Source organism: Natrix helvetica, assembly GCF_964273705.1.
Source record: "Natrix helvetica genome assembly, chromosome: W".
NCBI lineage: Eukaryota > Metazoa > Chordata > Lepidosauria > Squamata > Natricidae > Natrix > Natrix helvetica.
The window spans coordinates 45,991,850-46,015,034 of record NC_138555.1 but is presented as its reverse complement, the minus strand read 5'-3'; the positions used below and the strand labels follow the sequence as shown (position 1 = coordinate 46,015,034).

General features: G+C 43.5%; 1 protein-coding gene across 1 annotated transcript in view; it reads left to right on the top strand.

Moving 5' to 3' along the window:
• Positions 1-23,185, top strand: part of LOC309400680 (proline-rich protein 12-like) — a 199,026-nt gene that overhangs the window by 68,485 nt on the left and 107,356 nt on the right. Inside the window, exons 2-5 of the mRNA XM_081969277.1 lie at positions 7,339-7,451; positions 8,783-8,944; positions 12,122-15,588; positions 21,653-22,259. Coding sequence (XP_081825403.1) covers positions 7,339-7,451; positions 8,783-8,944; positions 12,122-15,588; positions 21,653-22,259 — 4,349 coding nt within the window. The remainder of the gene's footprint in view (positions 1-7,338; positions 7,452-8,782; positions 8,945-12,121; positions 15,589-21,652; positions 22,260-23,185) is intronic.

Below are 23,185 nucleotides of genomic sequence, written 5' to 3'. Positions count from 1 at the left end.
GATGCAAGAAGCATATGAAATAAGGACTGCAAGCTATAGAAGTGAGTGAAAAAAAATGCATGCAGCATCACAAAGTACAACTGTTACACAAAGAACCTACCTTCCACACAAAGCAGCCAACCAACCAGATTTCCAGCCTTTCAACATTCAACGTTATAAACTAGTAGTGCTTAATCTTTACTTCAGTCACTTGCGCTGCCATGCAAACATGTATTTCATAGTGGATGCAGAACACAGCATCATTGAAGACAAGTATCAGTTCCTAGCAAAATTTCAGCAGGTAGATGACATGACTTGTCAATCCAGGTTTTGGGATCAGCTGATTGACTTGTCTAGTTTACTGTACTTTCTTTTCATGCTTTAAAACAATACACATTATAGAAATATGCAAATACATGCAAAGCTGTATTATTTAAACTACTTATAGATGTTTTAGTCAATATTTGAGTAATCTCAGTGTTAAAGAAAAGGTACTAATTGCAAAAATCCCAGCAACAGACCAACCAGTACAATCTTAGATGGAATATACAGTATGTCTCAGTAATGTATAGTATCAGATCTAATTGTATTCTGTATGCATATGAGATATCATAGTATACTGTGATTTATAAGGGAAGAAATGTTCACTTTGGATACTATGATTTATAAGAGAAGAAATACTCACTTTGGAGGATCCAAGATCTACATGTAATATACACTACAAGCAAAGCATGCATACTGACATCAATAGCTCTACATCCTAAGGGTACCACAAGTTTCCAGTAAATCTGGGAAGGAAAGCATGAGATTTGACCCTTAAAGGTCAAGCAAAAGATGGAAAAATCAGAAGACATGAATTAGAACCAATTTAGACCGAGGAGGCCAAGTTAATTTAGAAAGAAAACAAGGGACTTTATATCATGGTCTTCTCAGCTTCAAACTATCCTATCACATAGTCTTCTCACACCAGCTAATTCTGTGACTCTTCAAATTAAACTTGCTAACAGCTGTTCAACTGTTAAATCTGTTGAAAGGTTTACTTTTAGGTTCCTACACCAGAAAGATTTCACAAACTGAAGGGGGGGGAGAAGCATTTTTCTAAGGCTGTTGGTATTTAAATTATTGCATTTTAGTGCATGTGAGTGAATACAAATGCTGTGGACTACTGAGACTTACTTCCAAGGCTACCTCAAAAGCCATTTGTTGACCCAACGATAGAGCCAACTTACCTTTTACTCAGAAAAAAATCAGTCCTCAAGGCTCCTTGAAAAGTGTGCCCTTTGACTTAACCGCCAACCTTAGACTGATGTAGTCTTGCTGTATGGAAGATGAAGAACAAAGACTTGTCAAAATATGTATTCTGCACATGCTCTGAAGTACCTTTTTACATAAAATCTGCAATACAGGCAATAGAGAGTGCACTGTATGCACACCTATACCTGTATTTTGAAAGGGAAGAAAGGCATCTCCATCAAATTCAAGATCACTCCTTTCAAAGGGAGCCAACAAAGAGAAGGATACACATACAGTAGAACTATGAGTTGGACAATGAAAGTGTGTGTTTTAATAACCCACTAGCCCGCAAAGCCTCAAAACGTTTGCCATGCCTTTCCTGAAATGCAAATGCAATTGTTCAAAAGCCTACAAATGTAACTGAAAAGACTGTAATAAAGATGGATCATTGTTGGGCAGCCTTGTCCTAGAAGCAGGAAAAAAAGAGGAGAAAGAAATATAAAAGGCAGGATGCTTTACTGAGACCAGCAGAGAAACCAAATGCTTGCAAACTGAGGACTGCTGCTCTGGAGAAGGACTTCAATTATTAATCTGCTCTTAAGTCAGCATAGAAAAAGGGGGTGCCAGCCGATTGGACATTCGGTTGGGGAATTGGGGGGAGGGTGCTGGGTAAACGTTTGATATGTACATGTTCGCGCCTTTTTGGCTCAGATCTTGCTTTCCTTTTTACTGCTTTCATTTCATATCTAGTAAAAGTACTTTATCTCTAATCAAATGGAGTTGAGGTTTTTCTTTCTTGGATATTGAAGGAGGCATGCCTGACATTAAGCAAGATCTCACTTCGCACTCATCCCAGAGTTAAAAGCTTCCGTGGGGGGAGCACCCAAATGTCTAACCCCTGCAGCAAGCAGGAGAAGACGATGGCAGGGGTCACAACCAGCCGACAACCAGAGGATGACTGGCAGGCAGCTGAAAGAAGATCTCATGATGACCCATGATTTACACCTTCTTCAGGAGGCTTGGGAACAATGCCACTTCCGTGTAAGTCTCGCTGAAAGTGGGAGTGGATTAGCCGAGCAGGCAGAGGGGGGAGCAGAAAACCTGGCTAGCCCTGAAACATCCCATGGAACGGTTACCAGTGCTGGGCAAGAGGGAGGGGCCCCAGCCGCAGCAGCAGCAGCAATTCAAGCTCTTCCAAGAAGGGGGGGGAACCCCCGAAAGCACCAAATGCCAAAGATTCCTCCTCTTGGAGTGAAGTACAAAGGAGATCCCAGGGAACTGAGGGCTTTTTTAGTGTAAGTTTGGGATTACATGCAATATTATGGTGAGGATTTCCCATCAGAAGTGGCCAAAGTGAGAAGTGTTACTATGGCTTTGGAAGGCAAAGCGATTGCCTGGATGGTAACTTTGCGTAATGATGATTCCCCCCCCCCCCCCGCTGAGGGATTGCAAGGTGTTTATGACAGCTCTGAGGAAACGCTTTGATGACCCCCTCCTAAATCAAAAGGCAAGAAGCAGGATGAAACCCTTAACCCAGGAGGGGAGGCCTGAGGCTGAGTACACTCAGGAGTTTCGTGAGCCGTTTGTGCATATGCGGGGGTGGTCCGAGGAGGCACCAAGAGCAGGAAAGGAGGGCATTGGGAGCCCAACTGCTACGCTAGACTTGGCCCAAAACCGACCCCGACTGGTGGGAAGAAACCGGCTGGCAGCTAGGGAGACGCTGTGAAACCGCTGTGGAAGGTGCTGATGTCCTTCCTCCAGACCAGGATGAGAAGGAACCCTCCTTTTCCGTGCGAGAAAGTGAAACTGATTCAGATGATGACCACTTGGTAATTCCCTGATTGGGCCCCATGACCATCCCAGTAGAATTAAAAGTACCCTCAACTGGAGCCCAGGGGAAAACGCTGGCCCTTTTAGACTCTGGATGCACCCGATGTGTAATCAGCACGGAGGTGGTGGAGAAAATGGGTCTAAGACTGAGAACTATGAAAGTACCCATTGCCTTTTGCCAGCTGGATGGGTCAATTGCTGGGGGCGGGCAGTTCATTTTGTAACCGAACCGGTGAAGATGTGGATGGGGGACCACCAAGAATCCCTGAGTTTCATCGTGGCACCAGAGATGAAACGGCCTCTCATACTGGGATTACCTTGGTTGTGGAAATGGAACCCACACGTGAACTGGTGGAAAGGGTGGGTACGCATCCATTCGGCTAAGCCAACAGAAGGGGAGGGAAAGACTTCCCACCTAGCCAGAGCTGCAATGGACTTAGCAGTTGTCACGCGTGAGAAAATTGGGGGAGAGGAAAGAATTCCGAAAGAATATTGGGACCTCAAAAGAGGCATTCAGTGAAAGGGGTTTCGACAAGCTTCCCCCCCACTGCGCCACAGATTGCGGCATAGAGATCCTCCGAGGGGAGAAACTCCTTAAACCACAGATTTACTCGATGACCCCACGCGAACTGGAGGAATTACGCAACTTCATTGATAAAAAATTAAAGAGGGGGTTCATTCAACCAGCTAGGCGACGGGTGGCTGCACCGGTCTTATTCCAAGAGAAAAGATGGCTCTCTGCGCTTATGTGTGAACTATAAAAACTTGAACACCATTTGCATGGAAAACATGTACCCTTTGCCCCCCATGAAGGACATGTTGGCGCACTTGGCAAAGGGGAAATTTTTCACAAAATTAGATTTAAGGGAGGCCTATTACTGGGTCCGAATAAAAGAAGGGGATGAGTGGAAGACTGCTTTCAACTGCTCTCTGGGGTGTTTCCAGTTTAGAGTGCTCCCCTTTGAACTACAGGGGGTGCCAGCCGTTTTTATGCAGTTGATTAATGAGGTGCTACATGAACACCTGTACAAGGGGGTGTTAGTTTACCTGGTGACATCCTCGTGTACATGGAAACACTCGAGGAACACATAAAACTTGTACTCTCGGTCCTGAAAAAACTCCGAGCTGCTGAACTTTATGCCAAGTTGTCAACAACCTTTTAACATATTAAAAATTGCAATACAAAGTAATGGAAATAAAACTTTTTTTCCTTCTTGACACAGGCTACACTACAGTATTTTGTAAAAAATGTCAGGTACCGAAACAAGCATCTGCAGTGTGCTCTGCTATCAAACATTCAGATGCTTGCTTTGTCATCTGCATTAACTTAAAAGGTTTTTCCTCTTTAGAAATAATGGGAACAGGAAAGTTTTTTTAAACTTTCCTGCAGGTAGTTGCATTCCTGAGACAGACACACTTACTTTCAGTGAGTGATCTGCAAGTCATGCCTGCCTCTATTGCCCTTTACAGAGAGGCGTGTCACCCCATGCTACTTCCCTTGTCCCAGGACTCTTCCTGCACTTCTTGTATGGCACATGCATAATTGTGGCGAATACCACAACACACAGATTTAGTAATGGTGTCTGGTTGGTTTGGTGCTGGAAGGATGGGAGGGTGGCACTACATATAAATTATATACACAGTTCTCAAAGGGAGTCTAGAAGAAAAGAGCATAGCCTGTTGTGTAGGATCAAAACCTACATGTTCAAGAGCTAGAGAATATGATGTCCTATTTTAAAGAAATATATTTAAAAACAGAGACTCATACAAAATCACCTGATGTTCTTGTAAAGAAATTGCTGTCCAAATGGATGGCTGTAGACTTGATTGTGGCTGTAATCCTCTATTCTAGCCTTCCCTGACTTGAGGGAATTATGGTTGGAAATTCTATAAGTTGTATTCTCAGCCCATTACAGGGCACCAGATTGGAGAAGGCTGATATACTCACATATGGGGGATAGAGCTCTGAATTCAGTGAGGCATATGTGAGTAGAGTTATCAGATTGTACCATGGATGTTATGACACATGTATGTGTTTTCATAGGGGAGGTGGTGGTGCTAGGGTGCCAAGGACCAGGGCATGGAACATCTTAGAAACCATAGGGCCTGAAAAGCAGATATTTGTATCTTAATGTAAGAAAGAATACAAGGCCTCCTGGGTGTATCTTTTTCTGACAGTGGGCTGCATAATTGATCTAGGAATTAAGTTTGCGTCTGTTTTAATAACACTAAATGGGGAAATATTTGGGAAGTTTACTCAGGAATATTCGACTGGTAGAGGATTGAGAAGAACGGCAGGTTATGTACAATAGTCAGAGCAGGTCTGAGCTGATTGAACTGCAATTAAAACAATATTTCAGTGGTGCCTGTGGCTCAGGAAACAGATTAAGCTTGAGGACATTCTTCCATCAGCTGTGTTTGGCTGCTGGGCTAGGCAAGTGGGTCTTCCTGTGCAAGGGGTGTAGGGGGAGGAGTGATACAGGTCAGATACTGAGGAAAACCAAGGCCTGGGAACCATATTTCCCATCATGCATCATTGGTGATTATACATTCCAGTCTACTTTCCTGCGTATGTGGATTCCTCTTGGGTTGAGCAGAGAAGTCTGTTCAAGGCAGGTTGGGATGGGCCCAACCCTCTGGAATGACCTCCCCCCTGACATTAGAACCACCTCGGACCTCCGCTCCTTCCGACAAAAATTGAAGACTCACCTGTTCCGATTAGCTGGCCTGGCATGATTATAAATGTTACATCTATGAACTCCTGGTAGTATATTCTCATCTGGTTATTTTAAGGGTAATGTTTTAGTTTTAATTGTTTTTAGGGCTTTTAGCCTCATATTTATTCTTCTGTACAGTACTCTTAATTTTAACCTCCTCCACACACATACATACATATATTTATAGTTCTATTTATATTTGTATTTTATCTGTGATCTATTGTGGACTGTACACCGCCCCGAGTCCCTTTTTGGGAGAGGGGGCGGTTTAGAAATGTGAATAAATAAATAAATAATAAATAAATAATAAATAAATAAATAAATAAATAAATAAATAAATAATAAATAAATAAATAAATAAATAAATAAATAAATAAATAAATAAATAAATAAATTCCTCTGAGCTTCAAAAACAGTGAAAGAAAGTTGCTCCGTAAGTTTGTGTGCTTCTGGTTTAATTCCCATAATACGCTTCAAAGCTTGCGGTCTGTCTCAGTCAAAGTCATAATTTTCATCTTGAAAATTGTTAAGCCCATCTTACTGTTATGGAGTGATGCTTACAATTCCCCAAGGTCTAGAGAGAACATAGATGAACAGAAGATCTGAACTTCAGAAGTAGACAAGTACTAGATACTCCTTTGTACTCAAAGTCAATGCTTTCCAAATGATTGCCTCTTTGTTCCCCTGCTCTTGGTTCAGTTCACAGATCAGAATAGCAGGAAAAGAAGCCTGCTCTTGATGATCTTTGAAGGAACTATTCTGGTGTATTCAATTGGGATATTGAATGTGGCATACCATATTTTTCAGAGTATAAGATGCTCCGAAGTATAAGACGCACCTAGCTTTTGGGGAGGAAAACAAGGGTAAAAAATCTGCCTCCCAGCAATTTGCCTCCTTGCAGCAAACAGCAAACAGTACAGATGATATACACTGTTTGTGGTGTTACATTTCAGACTATACTTGTACAGATGCTGTTAAAATTGATGTGGCTTTCTGGAAGTATATGTTATTCTCTGCTATTTAAAAGAAGATACAATAGCACTGGGCCTCTTCAGACGAAGCATTTATTTTAAAAAGCTGCTTCATTTTGTTAAGTTGTCTAGAACAATAATAAAGCAGTCTTTAAAAAATAAGTCTAATAATTTGAACATTGTATAGGCATTTATAGTTATTGACTTACCTCCTAACAGCAAACAGCCTGTTTCAGTTTAGCCTGATTAGCACAAGAAAAAGAAATCTGCCTCTGCCTCTCAGCAATTTGCCTCCTTACAGCAAACAGCCCATTTCAATTTCAGTTTCAGCACGGGCCTCCCGATCAGCTGTTTCAGGCTGCAGGGATTGCCATATCCTATTGCCGTCTCTGCAAGCCTCATTTTACCCATTTGCTGCAAGGAGGTAAATTGCTGGGAGGCAGAGGCCAAAGGGTGGGGGCTGGTGGGTGGGTGGGGCTACATTCGCTGTATAAGATGCACCCAAATCTTTTAGGGTGGGGAGGGCATCTTATACTCTGAAAAATGCGGTATATTAAAAGATCTCAGCTCTTTTACCATGTTTGAAGCCTTGTTTCTCTCTCATTCAGCTTGGTGTATGGTGGATCCCGAACCTCGCATCCAGACACAGATATTTTACACCGCCAAGCATATGCTGCTCCCCATCCTCTGCAGGGCTATGCCACAAACCATCACCCAGCAGGTATGGTGGCGGTCTTGCCATTCTCGTTGAAGTCTGGAAAGAGAAATGTTTTTAACCATGTCTTCTCTTCCTTGCCTCTCTGCACGCTTGTTCATATGTCCCCTCTGTGCAGGTCTGGATACACTGATACTGTTTTGCATTAGTTTCAGCTTCATTTTACTTACTTTTATTCCAAGACTAATCTCTGTATTACCAAGATATGTTACTTTTTAAAAATATGCTTAACATATCTTTTCTTAACTAGAACATGGGTTGGGCTGGCGACTAGAACAGTGGCATAGGGAAAATTAAGGAAGGTTAACCCCTTTCATGCTTTAATTCTTCTGTTCCCCACCTAGAGCCACTGTTTACTCTTGGCATTTTCTACTGTGTGGTTCTCTTTCTGATTGGCAGCTGGTATTGGTTAACCAAAACTGTATCTCATATTTAAGATGTGAAAAGTAACATACTGTTGAGATAAAAAATCCTTTCGTCCTCCATTCTTCAGTGAAGGAATGAGAGGTAACCTTACGTAAAGACATGCGTAGGAAGCTACCATGATCTCAGTAGCTGGTTATCTTGGATACCTACAAGCTCACCTAATTAGCAGAACCAGATTTGGGAAAAGAGGAAAGGTTACATATAGACATGCGCATTACAGCCATGATCTCAAGTGGCCAGTTATCTTTTTGCCCATTATCTCCCTGAGCAGAGACAGGCCGTATCAGGGAGTTATGTGAGATTCAACCTTGGCTGGGATAGCCTTCTGGATTCACAAGGGAAAAATGAGGGAGTAAACCAAAAACAATACTGTTGCTTTTTGTGCTTTGCTTGTTAAAACTGTATAAAAGCCAAATAAACTCTGCATAAGGCAGACAGACATTTTGGACACCACTGCTTGATGGATTTCTGAAAACCTACACTTCAGCCTCTGTAAGAGCCAGAGTTGGTTTTTCTGTCGCACAACCTTAGGTTTCCCAGTTCCTCACATGTTCTTCATTTCTGGCTTGTCTGACTCTTCCCTCTCCTTTACTAGACATCGGTTAGGTCAACAGCTTCTCATTTTTTCTCTTTTGTCTGCATGTGCCTGACCTTTGACTGATTGAAATCTTCCCTTTTGCACTAAAACAGGTATATTATCGTTGGTGTGTCTTTTGATTTCCAATGTTTGTCTTGTCACTCCGTGGTTCCTTTGAGAGGCATAATGCTTGTAACCCTAAACCCTAACCCTAACACTTGCCTGTCCCCTGTGACAAACCTCTTCCTGTTTTCTTTTGCTGTATCTGTCATCCCCTCACTGATTCTCAGCACTTCACAACATTTAATTTCTTCGTTTTCATTTCATTCTTTAGGTCTTTCTGGCTTATTTGAGACTGGGCTCCATCATGCCAGCAGTGCCACCCCCGATGCCTCTGTCATGAACCTCATCTCAGCTCTGGAGTCACGGGCACCACAACCAGGCCCTTCTGCTTCCTCCCTACTGTCCCAATTCCGCACCCCATCTTGGCAAACAGGTACTGTATTTTTGGAGTATAAGACGCACTGGAGTATAACACGCATCAAGGTTTTGAAGAGGCAAATGTAAAAAAAAGTTTTTGCACTCTGCAAACCTCCTAAAAATGGCCGTTTTTTTGCAAAAAACAGCCCCGTTTCCCCCCCCAAAAGGCATGAATAGCCTTTAGGGGGCTTGAAGAGTGCTCGGGGGGGGGGGGGCAAAAGCGAGCTAAAAATGCCCCGTTTTTCATGAAAATGGGCCCGTTTTTCATAAAAATAAGTGCATGGATAGCCTTTAGGAAGCTTATAGAGTGCTCCTGGGGGCTGGGGGGAGGGGTAAAATTGAGCAAAAACTGGACTGTTTTTTGCTCATTTCTGCCCTCCCCAGCTCCCAGGAGCTCTCTAAAAGCTTACTAGAGGCTATGCACGGCCATTTTGGTGAAGGGGGTGTGGTTTCGGGAGGCAAAAAATGCTGTATTCAGTGTATAAGATGCACCCAGATTTTCAGCCTGTTTTTTGAGGGAAAAGGGTACGTCTTATACTCCGAAAAATATGGTAATACCAATGGAGTTCTGCCAGCACCATAGAAGGAAGAGTGGACGTCTTAATTCAGGGGTGTCAAACCCATGGTGTCACATTGTCGTCAAGTGACATATCACAACTTTTTTCCCCTTTGCTAAACCGGGGGTGGGTGTGGCCAGTGCGTGATGCATTTGGCCCACGGACCGTGAGTTTGACACCCCTGTCTTAATTTGATGGCAGGGTTGGGCAAACTTTTATAGGAAGCCTTATTCTATATTTTTATGGCGAAGATCTGGCATGTATGTGTAATGTGTTTGGGGAGGAGTAGCTTATCTTCCTGGGAAATAACACTTTATTGATACTTCTGTCAAGTTATTTTATACATCACTTAGAGTTTATTGTATTGTGATTGAAGCAAAGTTCATAAATACATAAATGAATTGAATGAAATACTGACTGCTTTCAATCCACATTATTGAATTAAACCATTTGCTGGGTTTGTATAATGCAGTGAATCATAAAATAATCAATTTGATTTGGTTCATGTAACATGCTAAAAATCTAAGATTAAAGGTCACCAAAGTTAGCATGCAGTGAAAATTCAGCTACTGAGTCTTTAATTCACTTACTTAAGTGTGCTGTGCAAACCTAGGCATTAAGTCAGACCCTTGATCCACCTACGTAACTCGGAAACAGTCTGTTGCCATCTTTATATTTTGGGTTATCTCATTCCCAGGTAGTATAGCCAGTGACAAGCTTTTTATGACTTGTAATTCAAAGTACAGTCATGTGAAAAAGAAAGTACACCCTCTTTGAGTTCTATGGTTATACATATCAGAACATAGTAAAAATCATCTGGTCCTTAGCAGTTCTTCAAAGTAGGTAAATACAGCCCCAGATGAACAGCAACACATGACATATTACACCATGTCATCATTTATTTTACAAAAGGAAAGCTAAAATGGAGAAGTAATGTGTGAAAAACTAAGTACAATCCCAAGCACACCAGCAAATCTACACCAGAATGGCTGAAAAAGAAAAGAATTAAGGTGTTGCAATGGCCCGGTCAAAGTCCAGACCTCAACCTGATTGAAAGCTGTGGCGGGACTTCAAGAGAGCTTTGCATAAACAAATGCTCACAAACCTCAATGAAATGAAGCAATGTTGTAAAGAGTGTGCCAAAATTCCTCCACAATGATGTGAGAGACTGATAAAGTCATACAGAAAACAATAACTTCAAGTTATTGCTGCTAAAGGTGGTTCTACAAGCTATTGAATCATAAGGTGTACAGTAGAACCTCTGGTCACAACCATAATTTGTTCCATAACTTTGGTCGCAAACCGATTTGGTCGTGACCCGAATTAATGCAGCGGCCATGTGTGGGTTGCTGTTGTTTGTAAACAAACAGGAAATTTGGCGCTTACAAAAAAAATGACGCATAAGGGGAAATCGGCCACGGCCGTGTTTGATCACCACCCGGTATGTATTCGTGACCAGATTAAAAAAAATTGTGACTTGTTTGGTCATGGTCAGAAGCGTTCCTGACCAGAGGTTCTACTGTACTTAGTTTTTCACACATGGCTTCTCCATTTTGGCTTTCCTTTTTTAAATTAAATTATGACATGGTGTAATATGTCATGTGTTGTTCATCTGAGGTTGTATTTACCTATTTTAAGAACTGCTAAGGATCAGAATATTTTACTATGTCCTAATACGTAAAACCATAGAACTCAAAGAGGGTGCACTTTCTTTTTCACATGACTGTAATTGGAAGGTGTTGGATTGCCTTTTCTTAAACTACTCCTATTTAGTGTACTTTAATTGGCTACAGCTTTCCACCATCCTCTGCTCCCTTATTTAATGGAATTTGCTCAGAATTAGATATAGACAAAGGTGGGATTCAGCCAGTTCAGACCGGTTCGTGCGAACTGGTAGTTCTGGCGATCAATTGGTCCCACCCACCCACCCCTGCTGTATTCCGTCCTATATTTCCTTTATTTGAAGCCCAGCTGATCGGCGCGGCAGAGCGGATTGCCGCGTCTCAGTTATTTTACTCACCGGGGCTGCAGGAAAAGGTAAGATTTAGTGTTGATTTCAAATACAATGTGCGTGCACGCAGAGCGCATTTGGTGTGTGTGTGTGCGCAAAGCGCAGGCACAATGCGCGAGCGAAGTGAAGCGGTTGTTACACCGGTTAAATCCCACCACTGGATATAGAATCTTATGCACGAAAACTGTGTGCTTTGTTACTAAGGTACAGCCTGATCATAGGTGTCCTGGCTAGATATTCGGCTTGCGGATGAGGGAACATGTTTGTAATGACATGACATTAGGAAATACGCTTTATTGACTCTTTGGCATGCAGTGGATGAATTTCATAAAATGGTAGATAAGGCTAAAGTTGGATTACGTACCCTGTGATTCAGCACAGGAATTCAACCATCATCTTCCTATGTTGTATAAACCTGATTACTACATTAAGCCATAATATATTGGATTGTAGCATGTAACATGTGAAACAAAACAGCAGTTTAATTTTTTAACCTGCAGCTAGGTTAAGTGTGCTGTGCTTCCTCAGTACTTTCTGGTGTGAGTTTGAGATTATGTTTTTGGATTAGTTTTTAATTTGGTACACTGTACTGTACCTAAACAGATACTATGTTTTTTCTTTACAGCCATGCACACTCCAGCACCCACTGAACTCTTCATCTCAGGGGCTCTCCCGGGCTCTGGCACTTTCCCTTCCTCATCAGCACTCTCTGCTTACCAGCATCCAGCCTCTTTCAGCGGGCGCAGCTTCCCAGTCACTTCATCCCTTACCCTCCAGGATGCTACTTTCAGCCCAACGTCCAATGGCCTGCTATCCCCCCATGATCCTCTGCTTCACATCAAATCCTCTCAGCCCAGTGTTCCTTCATCCCTCAGCTTTGACCGGCTGGGCAGTGCGGTATTGGGTACGGGCTTACCCTCTCAGAGCTCAGCATATCGTAGTGCTCAAGAATCGGCTTCCCGTCACCTCCCCTCCCAGTTCAACCTTTTGTCATCCTCACTTGGTCCATCTGACCAGACATCCCAACTTTACAACACCTCAGTCTTCTCCAGTTCTGCTGCCTCTTCCATTGAGCGGGCCATCCCCCGGCAAGATAGTGTGATCAAACATTACCAGAGACCTTCCAGTGCCCAGCCACAGCTGTCTGCTGCCCATTCTCTCCAGCATTATCTGAGCTGCAGTGGCAGCTACCAGCAGATGCCCCACCGCTCCAGCCTTTCATGTAGTCCCTTGGGTGAGCAGTCTCCTGCCAGCAGTGAAGGCTCTCAGCAGCAGAAGACCCCCCAGGCCACACGACAAGAGCCCTCTCAAAGCTACCATCCCATTATTCAATCTTCCAGCTATTCTGGTACCACCTCTTCAAAATCCAAGAGTTACTCTGCCTCCCGCCAACCACCTTGTTCTACAGCCACACCCAAGTGCCAAAGCAACTACAGTTCATCCACGCCCAAGCCCAGCTCTGTCATTGCAAGCCAGTCACAGGCCTATTCGCCTGGTCAGACTCAGAGTCTCCTTTCCATGAGCCAAACACAGAGTTACTCTGTCAGCCAGCCACAAAATCTCTCTTCAGTTAGCCAGGCCTCACAGGGCTTCAGCAGCAACCAGGCCCAGGACCTTACAAGTGTTAGTAAAACTCAGAGTTATTCGACCAATGGGCAAGCTCAGCAGGGCCAAGCTGGGCAGGGAGGACAAGGACTGCAGACTTGTCAAAATCAGACTTACTCTCCTGAGCAGCTGCAAGGCTTGTCATCTGTTGGGTACAGTGTTCAGGCTGAACCCCATGTTTCTGTCAGCCAGACACCGACCTATGTACCGGCTCATTCTCAAAGAATGCCCACAGCTAGCCCATCATTGAGTTACAGCACTGGCCATTCTCCAGCTATACCAGGGCACAGCCAGTCTATTGGTTACTCCCATGGGCAGAACCTTCCAGATTCAAGTCCTTCCCAGATCATCCGACCTCTCCAGTCACCTACCACTAACAGGCCCCAGAGTGTAGCATCACCTGGCCAGTCCCAGAAGTATCTCACTTCTGTATTGTCCCCTTCATTCATGCAGACAGCTCACACACAAAGCTACCAGGGTTCCCAGGGTGGGTTAGAGAGGGGATCATCTTACAGTAAAGCCAAGGCTGACTCGGACCTTCTGTCATCTGAGCGGACTGAAGATGAAGAGTTTTTAATCCAGCACTTGCTGCAGTCGCAGAGCCCACCAAGGGTGCCCACAGAAGGCATGGTGGAGTGTGAGGAGAGGGCAGGGAAAGGGATGAGCTATGAATTGGGCAAGACTGAAGAGCGTTATCACTTGCAGAGTGTAATTCGGACCAATTCTAATCTGGACAACCAAAGCCTGGAGATGTCCTTGCAAAGCTTAAAGGACAAAAAGAAAGGAGAGAGGTCCAAAGAGTACCCCCACACACGCTCAACTCCAGAGTCTTTGGCCACATCTGTGGTCCATTACAGCCATCAAACTGGGTCTATAGACTCTTATGGACAAGACATAAAGAAGTCAGTGGAGCAGCACCTCCAGGGTGGCCACATGGATTCTGGCAGTAAGGAAATATCTCAGGCCCATTCTTATTTGCAGAAGACTCCTGAGCACGCCTCCCAGCCACATCCCATGGAGTCCCATGGATTGATGGCTGGCCAGCAGGGTGCTACCCTGATGTTGGACTCCCCTCCTGATTTGCCACCTCTTTCCCTTTCCCAGCAACAGCAGCAGTCCCAGCTGCTCCAGTCAGTGCTCACTCACACCCAAACCCACATGCAGTCTCGTGGAAAGGTTCACACCTCGCTGGATGTCCATCTTCTGGAGCCTCAGCGCATGCATCAGGCTGAAGCATCCTCACCACAGCTTCAAATGCAAGCATTGGAAGTCCACCTCCACCAGGCCCATGTTCGTTCTCAGAGCATGGAAGCACAGCTTCTTGAGCCACAGCAGTCCCCTCAGCTTCAAGGCCAGCTGCAGCCAGAAAGGATGCAGTCTGAGGGCATGGAGGTGATATCCCAAGGCAACCTTTCCCAGTCTCAAGAGATCCAGGACTTCTTAGAGCCCGAGCTGAGTTTGGAATCCCACCTGGGACAAAGTGGGACAGTGCAGAGTCAACAGCATCTCCTTCCCGATTCCAGTTTGGACCCCGACTCCTCTCAGCAAGTTCCTCAAGGCCAACTTGAAAGCAAGGACCAGTTTGAGAGCCCCAGCCCTCAAGGAGCCAAGCAGCGATTTGTTCCCCTCACCTCCATCTGCTTCCCAGACTCTTTGTTACAAGATGAAGACCGTAGCTTCTTCCCTGGCATGGAGGACATGTTTGGCCCCCCTCCCTGTGCCGGGGATGAGTTCCCTAAGCAAGACGATGGCACACAGGGTATGGAGAGGGGTGAAGGAATGAAAGGAGGTTATGATATAATGCCTGGTGGACAAGGCTACCAGAGTTACTGCCAATCAGAAAGTGGGGATGGACAGCACTTGGGGTTAGATACAGTGTCAGTGAAACATGAGTTGCCTTCTACAGTCAACACAGAACAACTGGGACTGATTCAGCAAACTGGGACAGCTCCAGTTTCAGAATCCAAGTCAGGCCTGACCTCACCGATCTTCTGCTCTTCTAAGCCCAAGAAGCTGCTGAAGACTTCCTCCTTCCATTTGTTGAAAAAACGGGAACCACCTTTCCAACCTCCCAAAAAGAACTATGCCCAAGAGTATGAATTTGAAGATGATGAGGACAAGGAGGATGTTCCAGCTGACATCCGCCTTAATAGCCGCCGCCTGCCTGATCTGCTACCTGACCTCATTTCCAGCTGCCGGACAAACCGGACCAGCCTTAACCCCATGAGCGACATAGACTTTTGCCTACCAAACAGCAGCCTCATGGAGGGGCCCAAGCGGCGAGGCCGCAAGCCCACCAAGCCTAAGCGGGAGGGCCCACCCCGCCCTCGTGGGAGGCCACGCATCCGGCCCCTGACTGAACCGCCCCATGGTGTGGCTCATGATGGCACCAAGAAGCCCCGTGGCCGGGGAAGAGGGAAGGCCAAGAAAGCCAGGGAGGAGGGGGTTGAGCCAGGTGCAGACTTGGAATCCCTCAAACCACTCAAGGTAAGCTGGGAATGCAAAGAGGTGAGATGTGCTTGTCAGGTAGCAATGCCTAGGTGTAAGAAAGGAAATTTTGGAAAGAGCATAGGGTAGAATGAATAGAAATAGAAGACTGGCTTAGTAAAGTGATTTAAATGGAGAGTGCAATGGAGGGGGAACATAGGAAGCTCTCTTAGAGCAGATCACATGTATCCATCTAAACCACTGTTGCACTCTTTGAATAACTCTGTATTGATGAGTCTCAAATATGAGTCTCTTCCATTACTTATACCTGAGCCTTTGTCCCTTGAGATAGTATGGATTTAATCTACGCTTTTGTTTTGCAAAGGTTGTGCTTACTGCTGAACTATAGCTTCTACCTGCAAAAAAGAGAAGATATTTTAGGCTTCTGAGGTTATCTGTGGTGATGTACCAGTGAAGTTGGAGGGTAATTTGTACATGACCATAGTGGTATAATAATGGTTCAGGACTGTTTCCCCAGGAACTGAATTAGTACAGATAGTTTTCATAGAACTATTATACAGATGCTTGTACAGGTAATCCTCACTTAACAGCCAGTTGCTTAGTGACCATTCAATGTTACAATGGTTCTTCCCCCCCCAAAAAGCTACTTATGACCTAGTCCTGGAGTTCTGATGGCTACACGCACAAACACACACTGCAGTCACATGACCCGGCCTTTTTGGCTGGTTTCCAACAAAAAACACCATAGGAATACATTAATTCATGTAATGACTGCCACAAAAAAACTCATAAAATTGGGTCTGGTCATGTAGGTGCCTTGACTTACAATGATCGTGACTTATGATGGCAATTCTGGACTCTATTACCTTTGTAATTAGAGGAGTACCTGTATTTCTAATACCATTGGCACAAAAGCTGGCTTTTGAATAAGGGAGGCAACAGTCAGAATTCAGGTTCAGTGCTTAGGTTGAGAATATATCCAGGGTTATAATCATTTTGCTGATACAGCACTGCTAAAAAATCATTTCTTTGTTCAATATTTGGGCTCATTTATTTCCATCCTGCTCTTTATTGTTGCATAGAGAGGTTGGCATGAGTTAAGGATACTGGCATCATGAACAAGACTGCCACAATCCCACAAGAATCGGGGCTTTTTAATGGGGGCTAAGCATAGGTTTTGCCAACTTCTGCTCTGTTCTGAGACAGGTTTTCCCCCCACCCAAAAGCCTTGTCTAATTTTGGGAGCAGCAATGTTTCAGAGAGCACCAGAGCGATAGATCAGTGTCATGGAGTAACACTGTATTGAGTGCATTAAGCACAGTTATAATGGCAATCTTAGAACACCCACTAGACTAGAGGCTTGCTGTGATTCATTGGGTTGGGGAGACAAGATAGATGCCAGCAGTAGATTGTGTGAGGGTGGAATGGGACAAGTTGGTGTGGCCAACTCGCCATGGGACAATTTAACAATTCAATTGAAGTATTTAAAATAATTTTAAAAATATTTTAATTTTTGTCAGTCACATTTCATTTTGTCCCTCATTTTGCCCCTCATTTTGCATCCATTATTTAAAGATTCTATTCCACCATTTCTCTGATATTAGTGTAACTCTTGTCCTGCAGCAAGTTGTCCTGTGGCGAATTGGCCACAGCAAGTTGGCCACGCCAAGTTGTCCTAGACCTGTGTGAAGGCACCAGGATTGCAGTAGGTGGGCTAGGATTTTGTGTGTTCACACCCAGCTGGGCTATTTGAATTTTGCCATAATTTCCTGGTTTGTGCCATCATATTCTTCCTGCCATCATAGTAATGTCACTCCTTGAGAGATGTGATGAAAAATTGCTAACAGTATAGCTAAGGCAAACAAATTAGTACCTTATTTTGATTGTTGAATGTCTGAGTTCCCTAGCTGCACTTTAATGTAAAAAAGAATTGTATGTGAGGTGCCTTTCACTTCTTTGTAAAATTATAATTGTAAAGGGGTACATGTTTTATTTATTAAAACATTTATCCCCTACGTTTCCATGAACCACTCATAAAGCAGCTTACAATATTGGAAATAATCAAAAGCAAAACCAACAACAGTATCTAATAAACAACTAATGGGAGAGATAAGTCAGGTTTGGGGCCACTTACTTCAAAGAGGTTATTGAAAAGGACATTCTATGCTCTGAATGCTATAGCAGAAAAGGCCCTGTCTCATGTGTCCATCTGTCATGGTTCAGAAACAGCAGGGAGACAGTGGCTTGGATGTTGAACTTCGGGTTGTGCGCCAGTTGCAGCCTTTCCTGGATCAGGAGTCCCTGCGCTCAGTCATTCAGGCCCTAGTCATCTCACGGTTGGACTATTGTAATGTGCTCTACATGGGGCTACCCTTGAAGAACATTCAGAAACTACAGCTGGTGCAAAGTGCGACAGTGCAGGCAGTTCTTGGGGCCCAAAGAATGGTCCAGGTAAGACCATTTCTCCTTGAGCTGCATTGGCTGCCAGTTGAATTGCCAGGTGCAATTCAAGGTGTTGGTAATCACCTTTAAAGCCCTTCATGGCATGGGTGCAGGCTACTTGAGGGACTGTCTAACCCCACTGGGATTGGCCCATGCCACCTTTGCAGGTAGAAGAGACATGCTGCAGGCCCCCTTGGCTCAATTATTCCTGCTAGAAGGGTCCAGGATAAAGGCCTTCTCTGCCATTGCACCTGCCCTCTGGAACATCTTGTCCCCCAAAGTGTGGTCGGCCCCAACCCTCCTGACCTTTCATAAGGGCCTAAAGACCTGGCTCTGTCAGTTTGCTTGGGGCCCCAATGGGGGAGCATTACAGTCAAGGTAGTTGATTAACAACAGATCCCACCTCGCCCACATTCTGCCTCCACTTGTACTTGGATCATAACGTTTGCGGGTATTTGTTTTTAATATATATTATGTTTTATAATTGTAAGCCAACCAGAGTTACCTTGTAAGATGGCCAGCCAATACATTTTGATTGATTGATTATGTGAATAGGTACATACAGAATGAAGCAGTGATAAAGATAGCCTGGTCTCAGAGGGTTATTAGGACTGTTTTTCAAACTTTGCAACTTTTAAGATGTGTGGACTTGAACTCCCAGAATTCATCAGCCAATATGCTGCCTAGGGAATCCTGGGAGTTGAAGTCCACACATCTTACAGTTGCCAAGTTTAAAATACACTAATTTAGGACATCAGTGTTCAAACCTTTTAGACCAAAGGCTGCTTTGGCCTTTGAATTGTGTGCTGGGAGCCTACTTCATAAAATGGATAGGACCTGAGCAAATGCTAAATTCTTTTTAATTTAATTTACATAAAAAGTACACACATTTGGTCAGCCACAGTAAACCTTGCATAAGAAGTTGAAGAACTAGACTAGCTAGGGTCAGGATTTTGAGGGAGACTTTTGAGAGGTGAAGTGTGTATTGTAAATCTACAAGGCTTAAGACATGTGCTTTGTCCCCCAAATATGAAAAGAATATTCCATTTTGGGGTCTGTTCACTAGAGTAGCTCCCTGGGCTGCACTTTTACCATTGTACATGATGTACATTTATATTAAACTAAGATCAAATTCAGTTTTTTAAAAAATCAAACATTGTTCATATGTTTACTTCACATGCATTGAATTGGTTTTCCCTTTTTGTTCCATTAAATTGAAAATTTTGAGGGGCTGTGGAAACCCCATGCCAAGCTTGTTTGAGGACCTTAAGGATTAAACTCTCTACTTTGAAATGGTCTCCAAGAGACTGGCAGCCAAGTTGGCTGATAGAATAACACCAGAAGAGCTTACATGTGACAGCAGTTTGGCTGTTGAAACTTTACTTTGACTTATAATAATCCATATGGGTCCTAAAGAAGAACTGTAATTTGGTGATAGAACACATTTGTTTAGGCACAAAGTCACAGGTTTAGTTCTTGACATCAAGAGAAAGGGATAGAGACATTCCTATGTAACAGCTGGAGATAATACATGGAGATAATCAATCTTATTAGCAGTCAGCATATTGATTAGTATTGACCATAAACATATAAATGTTTAAACATAAACATAAACATCATAAGCATTCAGTTCTGGTCGCCACGATGTAGAAAAGATGTGGAGACTCTGGAGAGAGTGCAGAGAAGAGCAACAAAGATGATTAGGGGACTGGAGAGTAAAACATATGAAGAACGGTTGCAGGAACTGGGTATGTCTAGCTTAAGAGAAAGAAGGACTAGGGGAGAGATGATAGCAGCGTTCCAATATCTCAGGGGTTGCCACAAAGAAGAGGGAGTCAAACTATTCTCCAAGGCACCTGAGGGTAGAACAAGAAGCAATGGGTGGAAACTAATCAAGGAGAGAAGCAACTTAGAACTGAGGAGAAATTTCCTGACAGTTAGAACAATTAATCAGTGGAACAGCTTGCCTCCAGAAGTTGTGAATGCCCCAACACTGGAAGTCTTTAAGAAGATGTTGGATAGCCATCTGTCTGAAATGGTATAGGGTTTCCTGCCTAGGCAGGGGGTTGGACTAGAAGACCTCCAAGGTCCCTTCCAACTCTACTATTGTATTGTATTGTATTGTATTGTATTGTATTGTATCTGGTGATCTGACTTAATGTAAGGTTACTTGTTATACAATTAAGGCTTGTTTGACCATTTTTAGGTATGTTTCTTCAAGAAAGGATCCAGCTGATGCAACTGCAGAAGCTGCTGAAAAGCACTCCTGTGCTTGTGTACCACATAGACATATGGAAATTCAGGACTAGTATTTGTTCCTCCTAAGCTTTGTGTTTGATTTTAAGGGGCCTGTGATACATCTCATTCTAGATCCGCAAATGTGATAATCAATAGTGCTTCTATCTTGCCCAGATTATGCTTCTGTTTGCCTACCTCTTTCCATTCACTCACAAGACAACAGAAATTGGTTCAGGGCCATATTTTTCCTCATTTTTTCCCTCCAGTGGGAGTGGGAGAAAATCAAATGGTGTCACTGGGTTCCTGATGGCTCTTGAGTCCAACCACATTCAGTGATTTCATATCAAAAGTGTCACTATGTGGGAGACCTTTCTGTGTATCTTCTTTCAAACATGTTCTAAAAAAGCAGTTCCCAAATGTTTCGGTTTCAGGACCCCTTTACATTCTTAAAAATGTTAGAAGACCTCAAAGAGCTTTAGTTTGTGGATCATATCTACTGGTATGTACAGTAACAGAAATTAAAACAGAAATTTAGAACTATTTATTTGACTTTGCAGACCCCTTGAAAGGGTCTTGAGGACACCCAGGGGTCCTGAGTTCACACTTTGACAACTACTGTTCTAAAACAATGTTTAATCTGTCAGTTCAAAAAGAAACTTTAAGCAGAGATCAAAAGTAAGATGTGCAAAGTTTAGTGTTTGTGTATTTTTAGCATTAGCTGTTTTTCCCCCTTAGCATAGAGTTCAGTCCTGGCAGAATCTGTAGATGATGGACTAATGGTTTGCGTGGTTCTTGTATATGTGAGTAACTAAGATAATGTGATTACTTGAGGACAGTGAATGAATGGGATGGGTTTACTGGTCATTAGACCTTTGTGGTGTATAACTCAGGTTTTGCAAAATTTTGTCACTGGTGTACACTTTAATATCTGCACCATTTCTGATTTTTTAAATTAGAAATATCTCTAATCCTCAAGATAGTGGAGGAAATGGGTGTTTCTAGAGGAAGGGCAAAAGTGAAATTGAACCAAGCAGGATTTTCAGTTAAATACAGGTTGTTAATAATGTACCACAGGGCTCTATCTTTGTGGTTTATTCCTTTAATACACAAGCAGTACTATCCTGCTCTTACGCTCTTTACCCAGTTGTTTGGGGGTGGGGAAAAAATGCCCAGCTTCTTCAAAAGGCGTATCATTTTGGAAACAGAAATAAGAAATAAAGATATATGTACAATGCATTTAATTTGCATATACCTGGATTTGATTGACGGTCCACAGGAAAGCTAGTAGATAGTAAAAACAAAAATCTTAAAATAAAAAGGGCCCTTAAGTCAAGATCACCAGCCAGCATATGGGAGCAGCAGGCCAGGAAATTGCTCTCCATCGCCTCCCTTCCCCCAATTCCTGTCCCTTCTTTTTCCCCAGATCAAACTGCCAGTCCCCAAAGGTTTGGAGGGATCTAATTTGGAGGCTCCTACCCCATCTCACCAGTCCACCCAAGAGAGCAGCTTGGATAGCAACCAGACAAGAGAGAAGATCAAACAGAAGATCAAGGAGGTGGAAGACAAGCAGCCTGAGATGAAGTCAGGGTTCATGGCCTCCTTCCTGGACTTCTTGAAGTCAGGCAAGCGCCAGACACTGCCTTCATCCGCCACCTCCTTGGCAGCCACAGTTGGGACCTCCAATGCAGCAGCTCCTGTGGACTGTTCTGCAGGCAGCCCATCCAAGACATCTCATCCCTCATTAGCTACATCCTCATCCTCCCAACCCCCAGCCCCCTTTAGCATGGCACCCCCAATGCTGTCTGGTGGTTTGGATGGGCCAGAAGGAGATCCAGCTGGGCTTGTCATGAGCTGTACCAGCCCCTGCAAACGGCTTGATGAGGAACTGAAGCGTAACCTGGAGACATTGCCCTCATTCTCATCAGATGAGGAAGACTCTGTTAGCAAGAACCAGGACCTGCAGAAGAGCATCTCCTCAGCCATTTCAGCACTCTATGATCCCACTGATCGTAAGGAAGGAGAACTCAGTGGTGAGTACCAGGACCACTTGTTCTGATCATGGTATACCCTTACTTTTTGTGACTTCTGTCTCTATCACTACATGATAGTGTTAATGATATAATATTTCCTTTTAACAATAAGTCAGCAATGTTTCTAGGATTTGGCCCACATTGCACAATCACCATGACATCTTGGACAGAAATTATTTTATTTACTCACAGGACTTATACAGCCGCCTATTCTCATACACACTCTCTAGGCAGCTCACAACAATCCTTAAGACATAGTTAAAAACAAAGGTACCCTCCCCCCCAAGCAAATGGCAGCCTTAGGAGTATTCAGCCTTTCAAAAAAAAAAAAAATTTGGATTTAATTTGGGGAAGCTAGGAGGCCTCTTCTGGATACAGAAGATGTCACAGTTCTGCTATTACTATATACCTTATTCCTACTTGTAATACGTTTTGCATCATTAATGTAAAATTGTGAACATTTTTCTGTAGTGCTTAAGAGCTCCCCTCTTTTCCAAATAGATTGCCTTAACACTATAATTTACCTAATTGGAGTATACACATGTTGTTTCCTGTAAACTTTCTTACCCTTTTCCACCCAGCATTCATTTTAGATTTTAGATCATTTACATTACTGTACCAATAGAAGAGAATATATGTAGCTTAGGGCTGAATGGTGGTGGTCTTTGTGCTCTCTGAGCTTGGCTGTTTACTTGCAGACATGTCATTACTAGAGTAGGTAATACCTTCAGTGCTAGAAGGGAGTGATAGAGTAAACCGCACTCCCCTCTAACACTGAAAAAGTTACTTAGTCTGGTAATGAAACATCTGCAAGCAAACAACAAGCTCAGAGAACACCAAGGACTCCACAGTTATCACTGTATCCAGCTCAAGAAGTCTTGGGTGATGTCCTCAGAGTCCCTCCAAAACAGTGGTGGGTTCCTGAT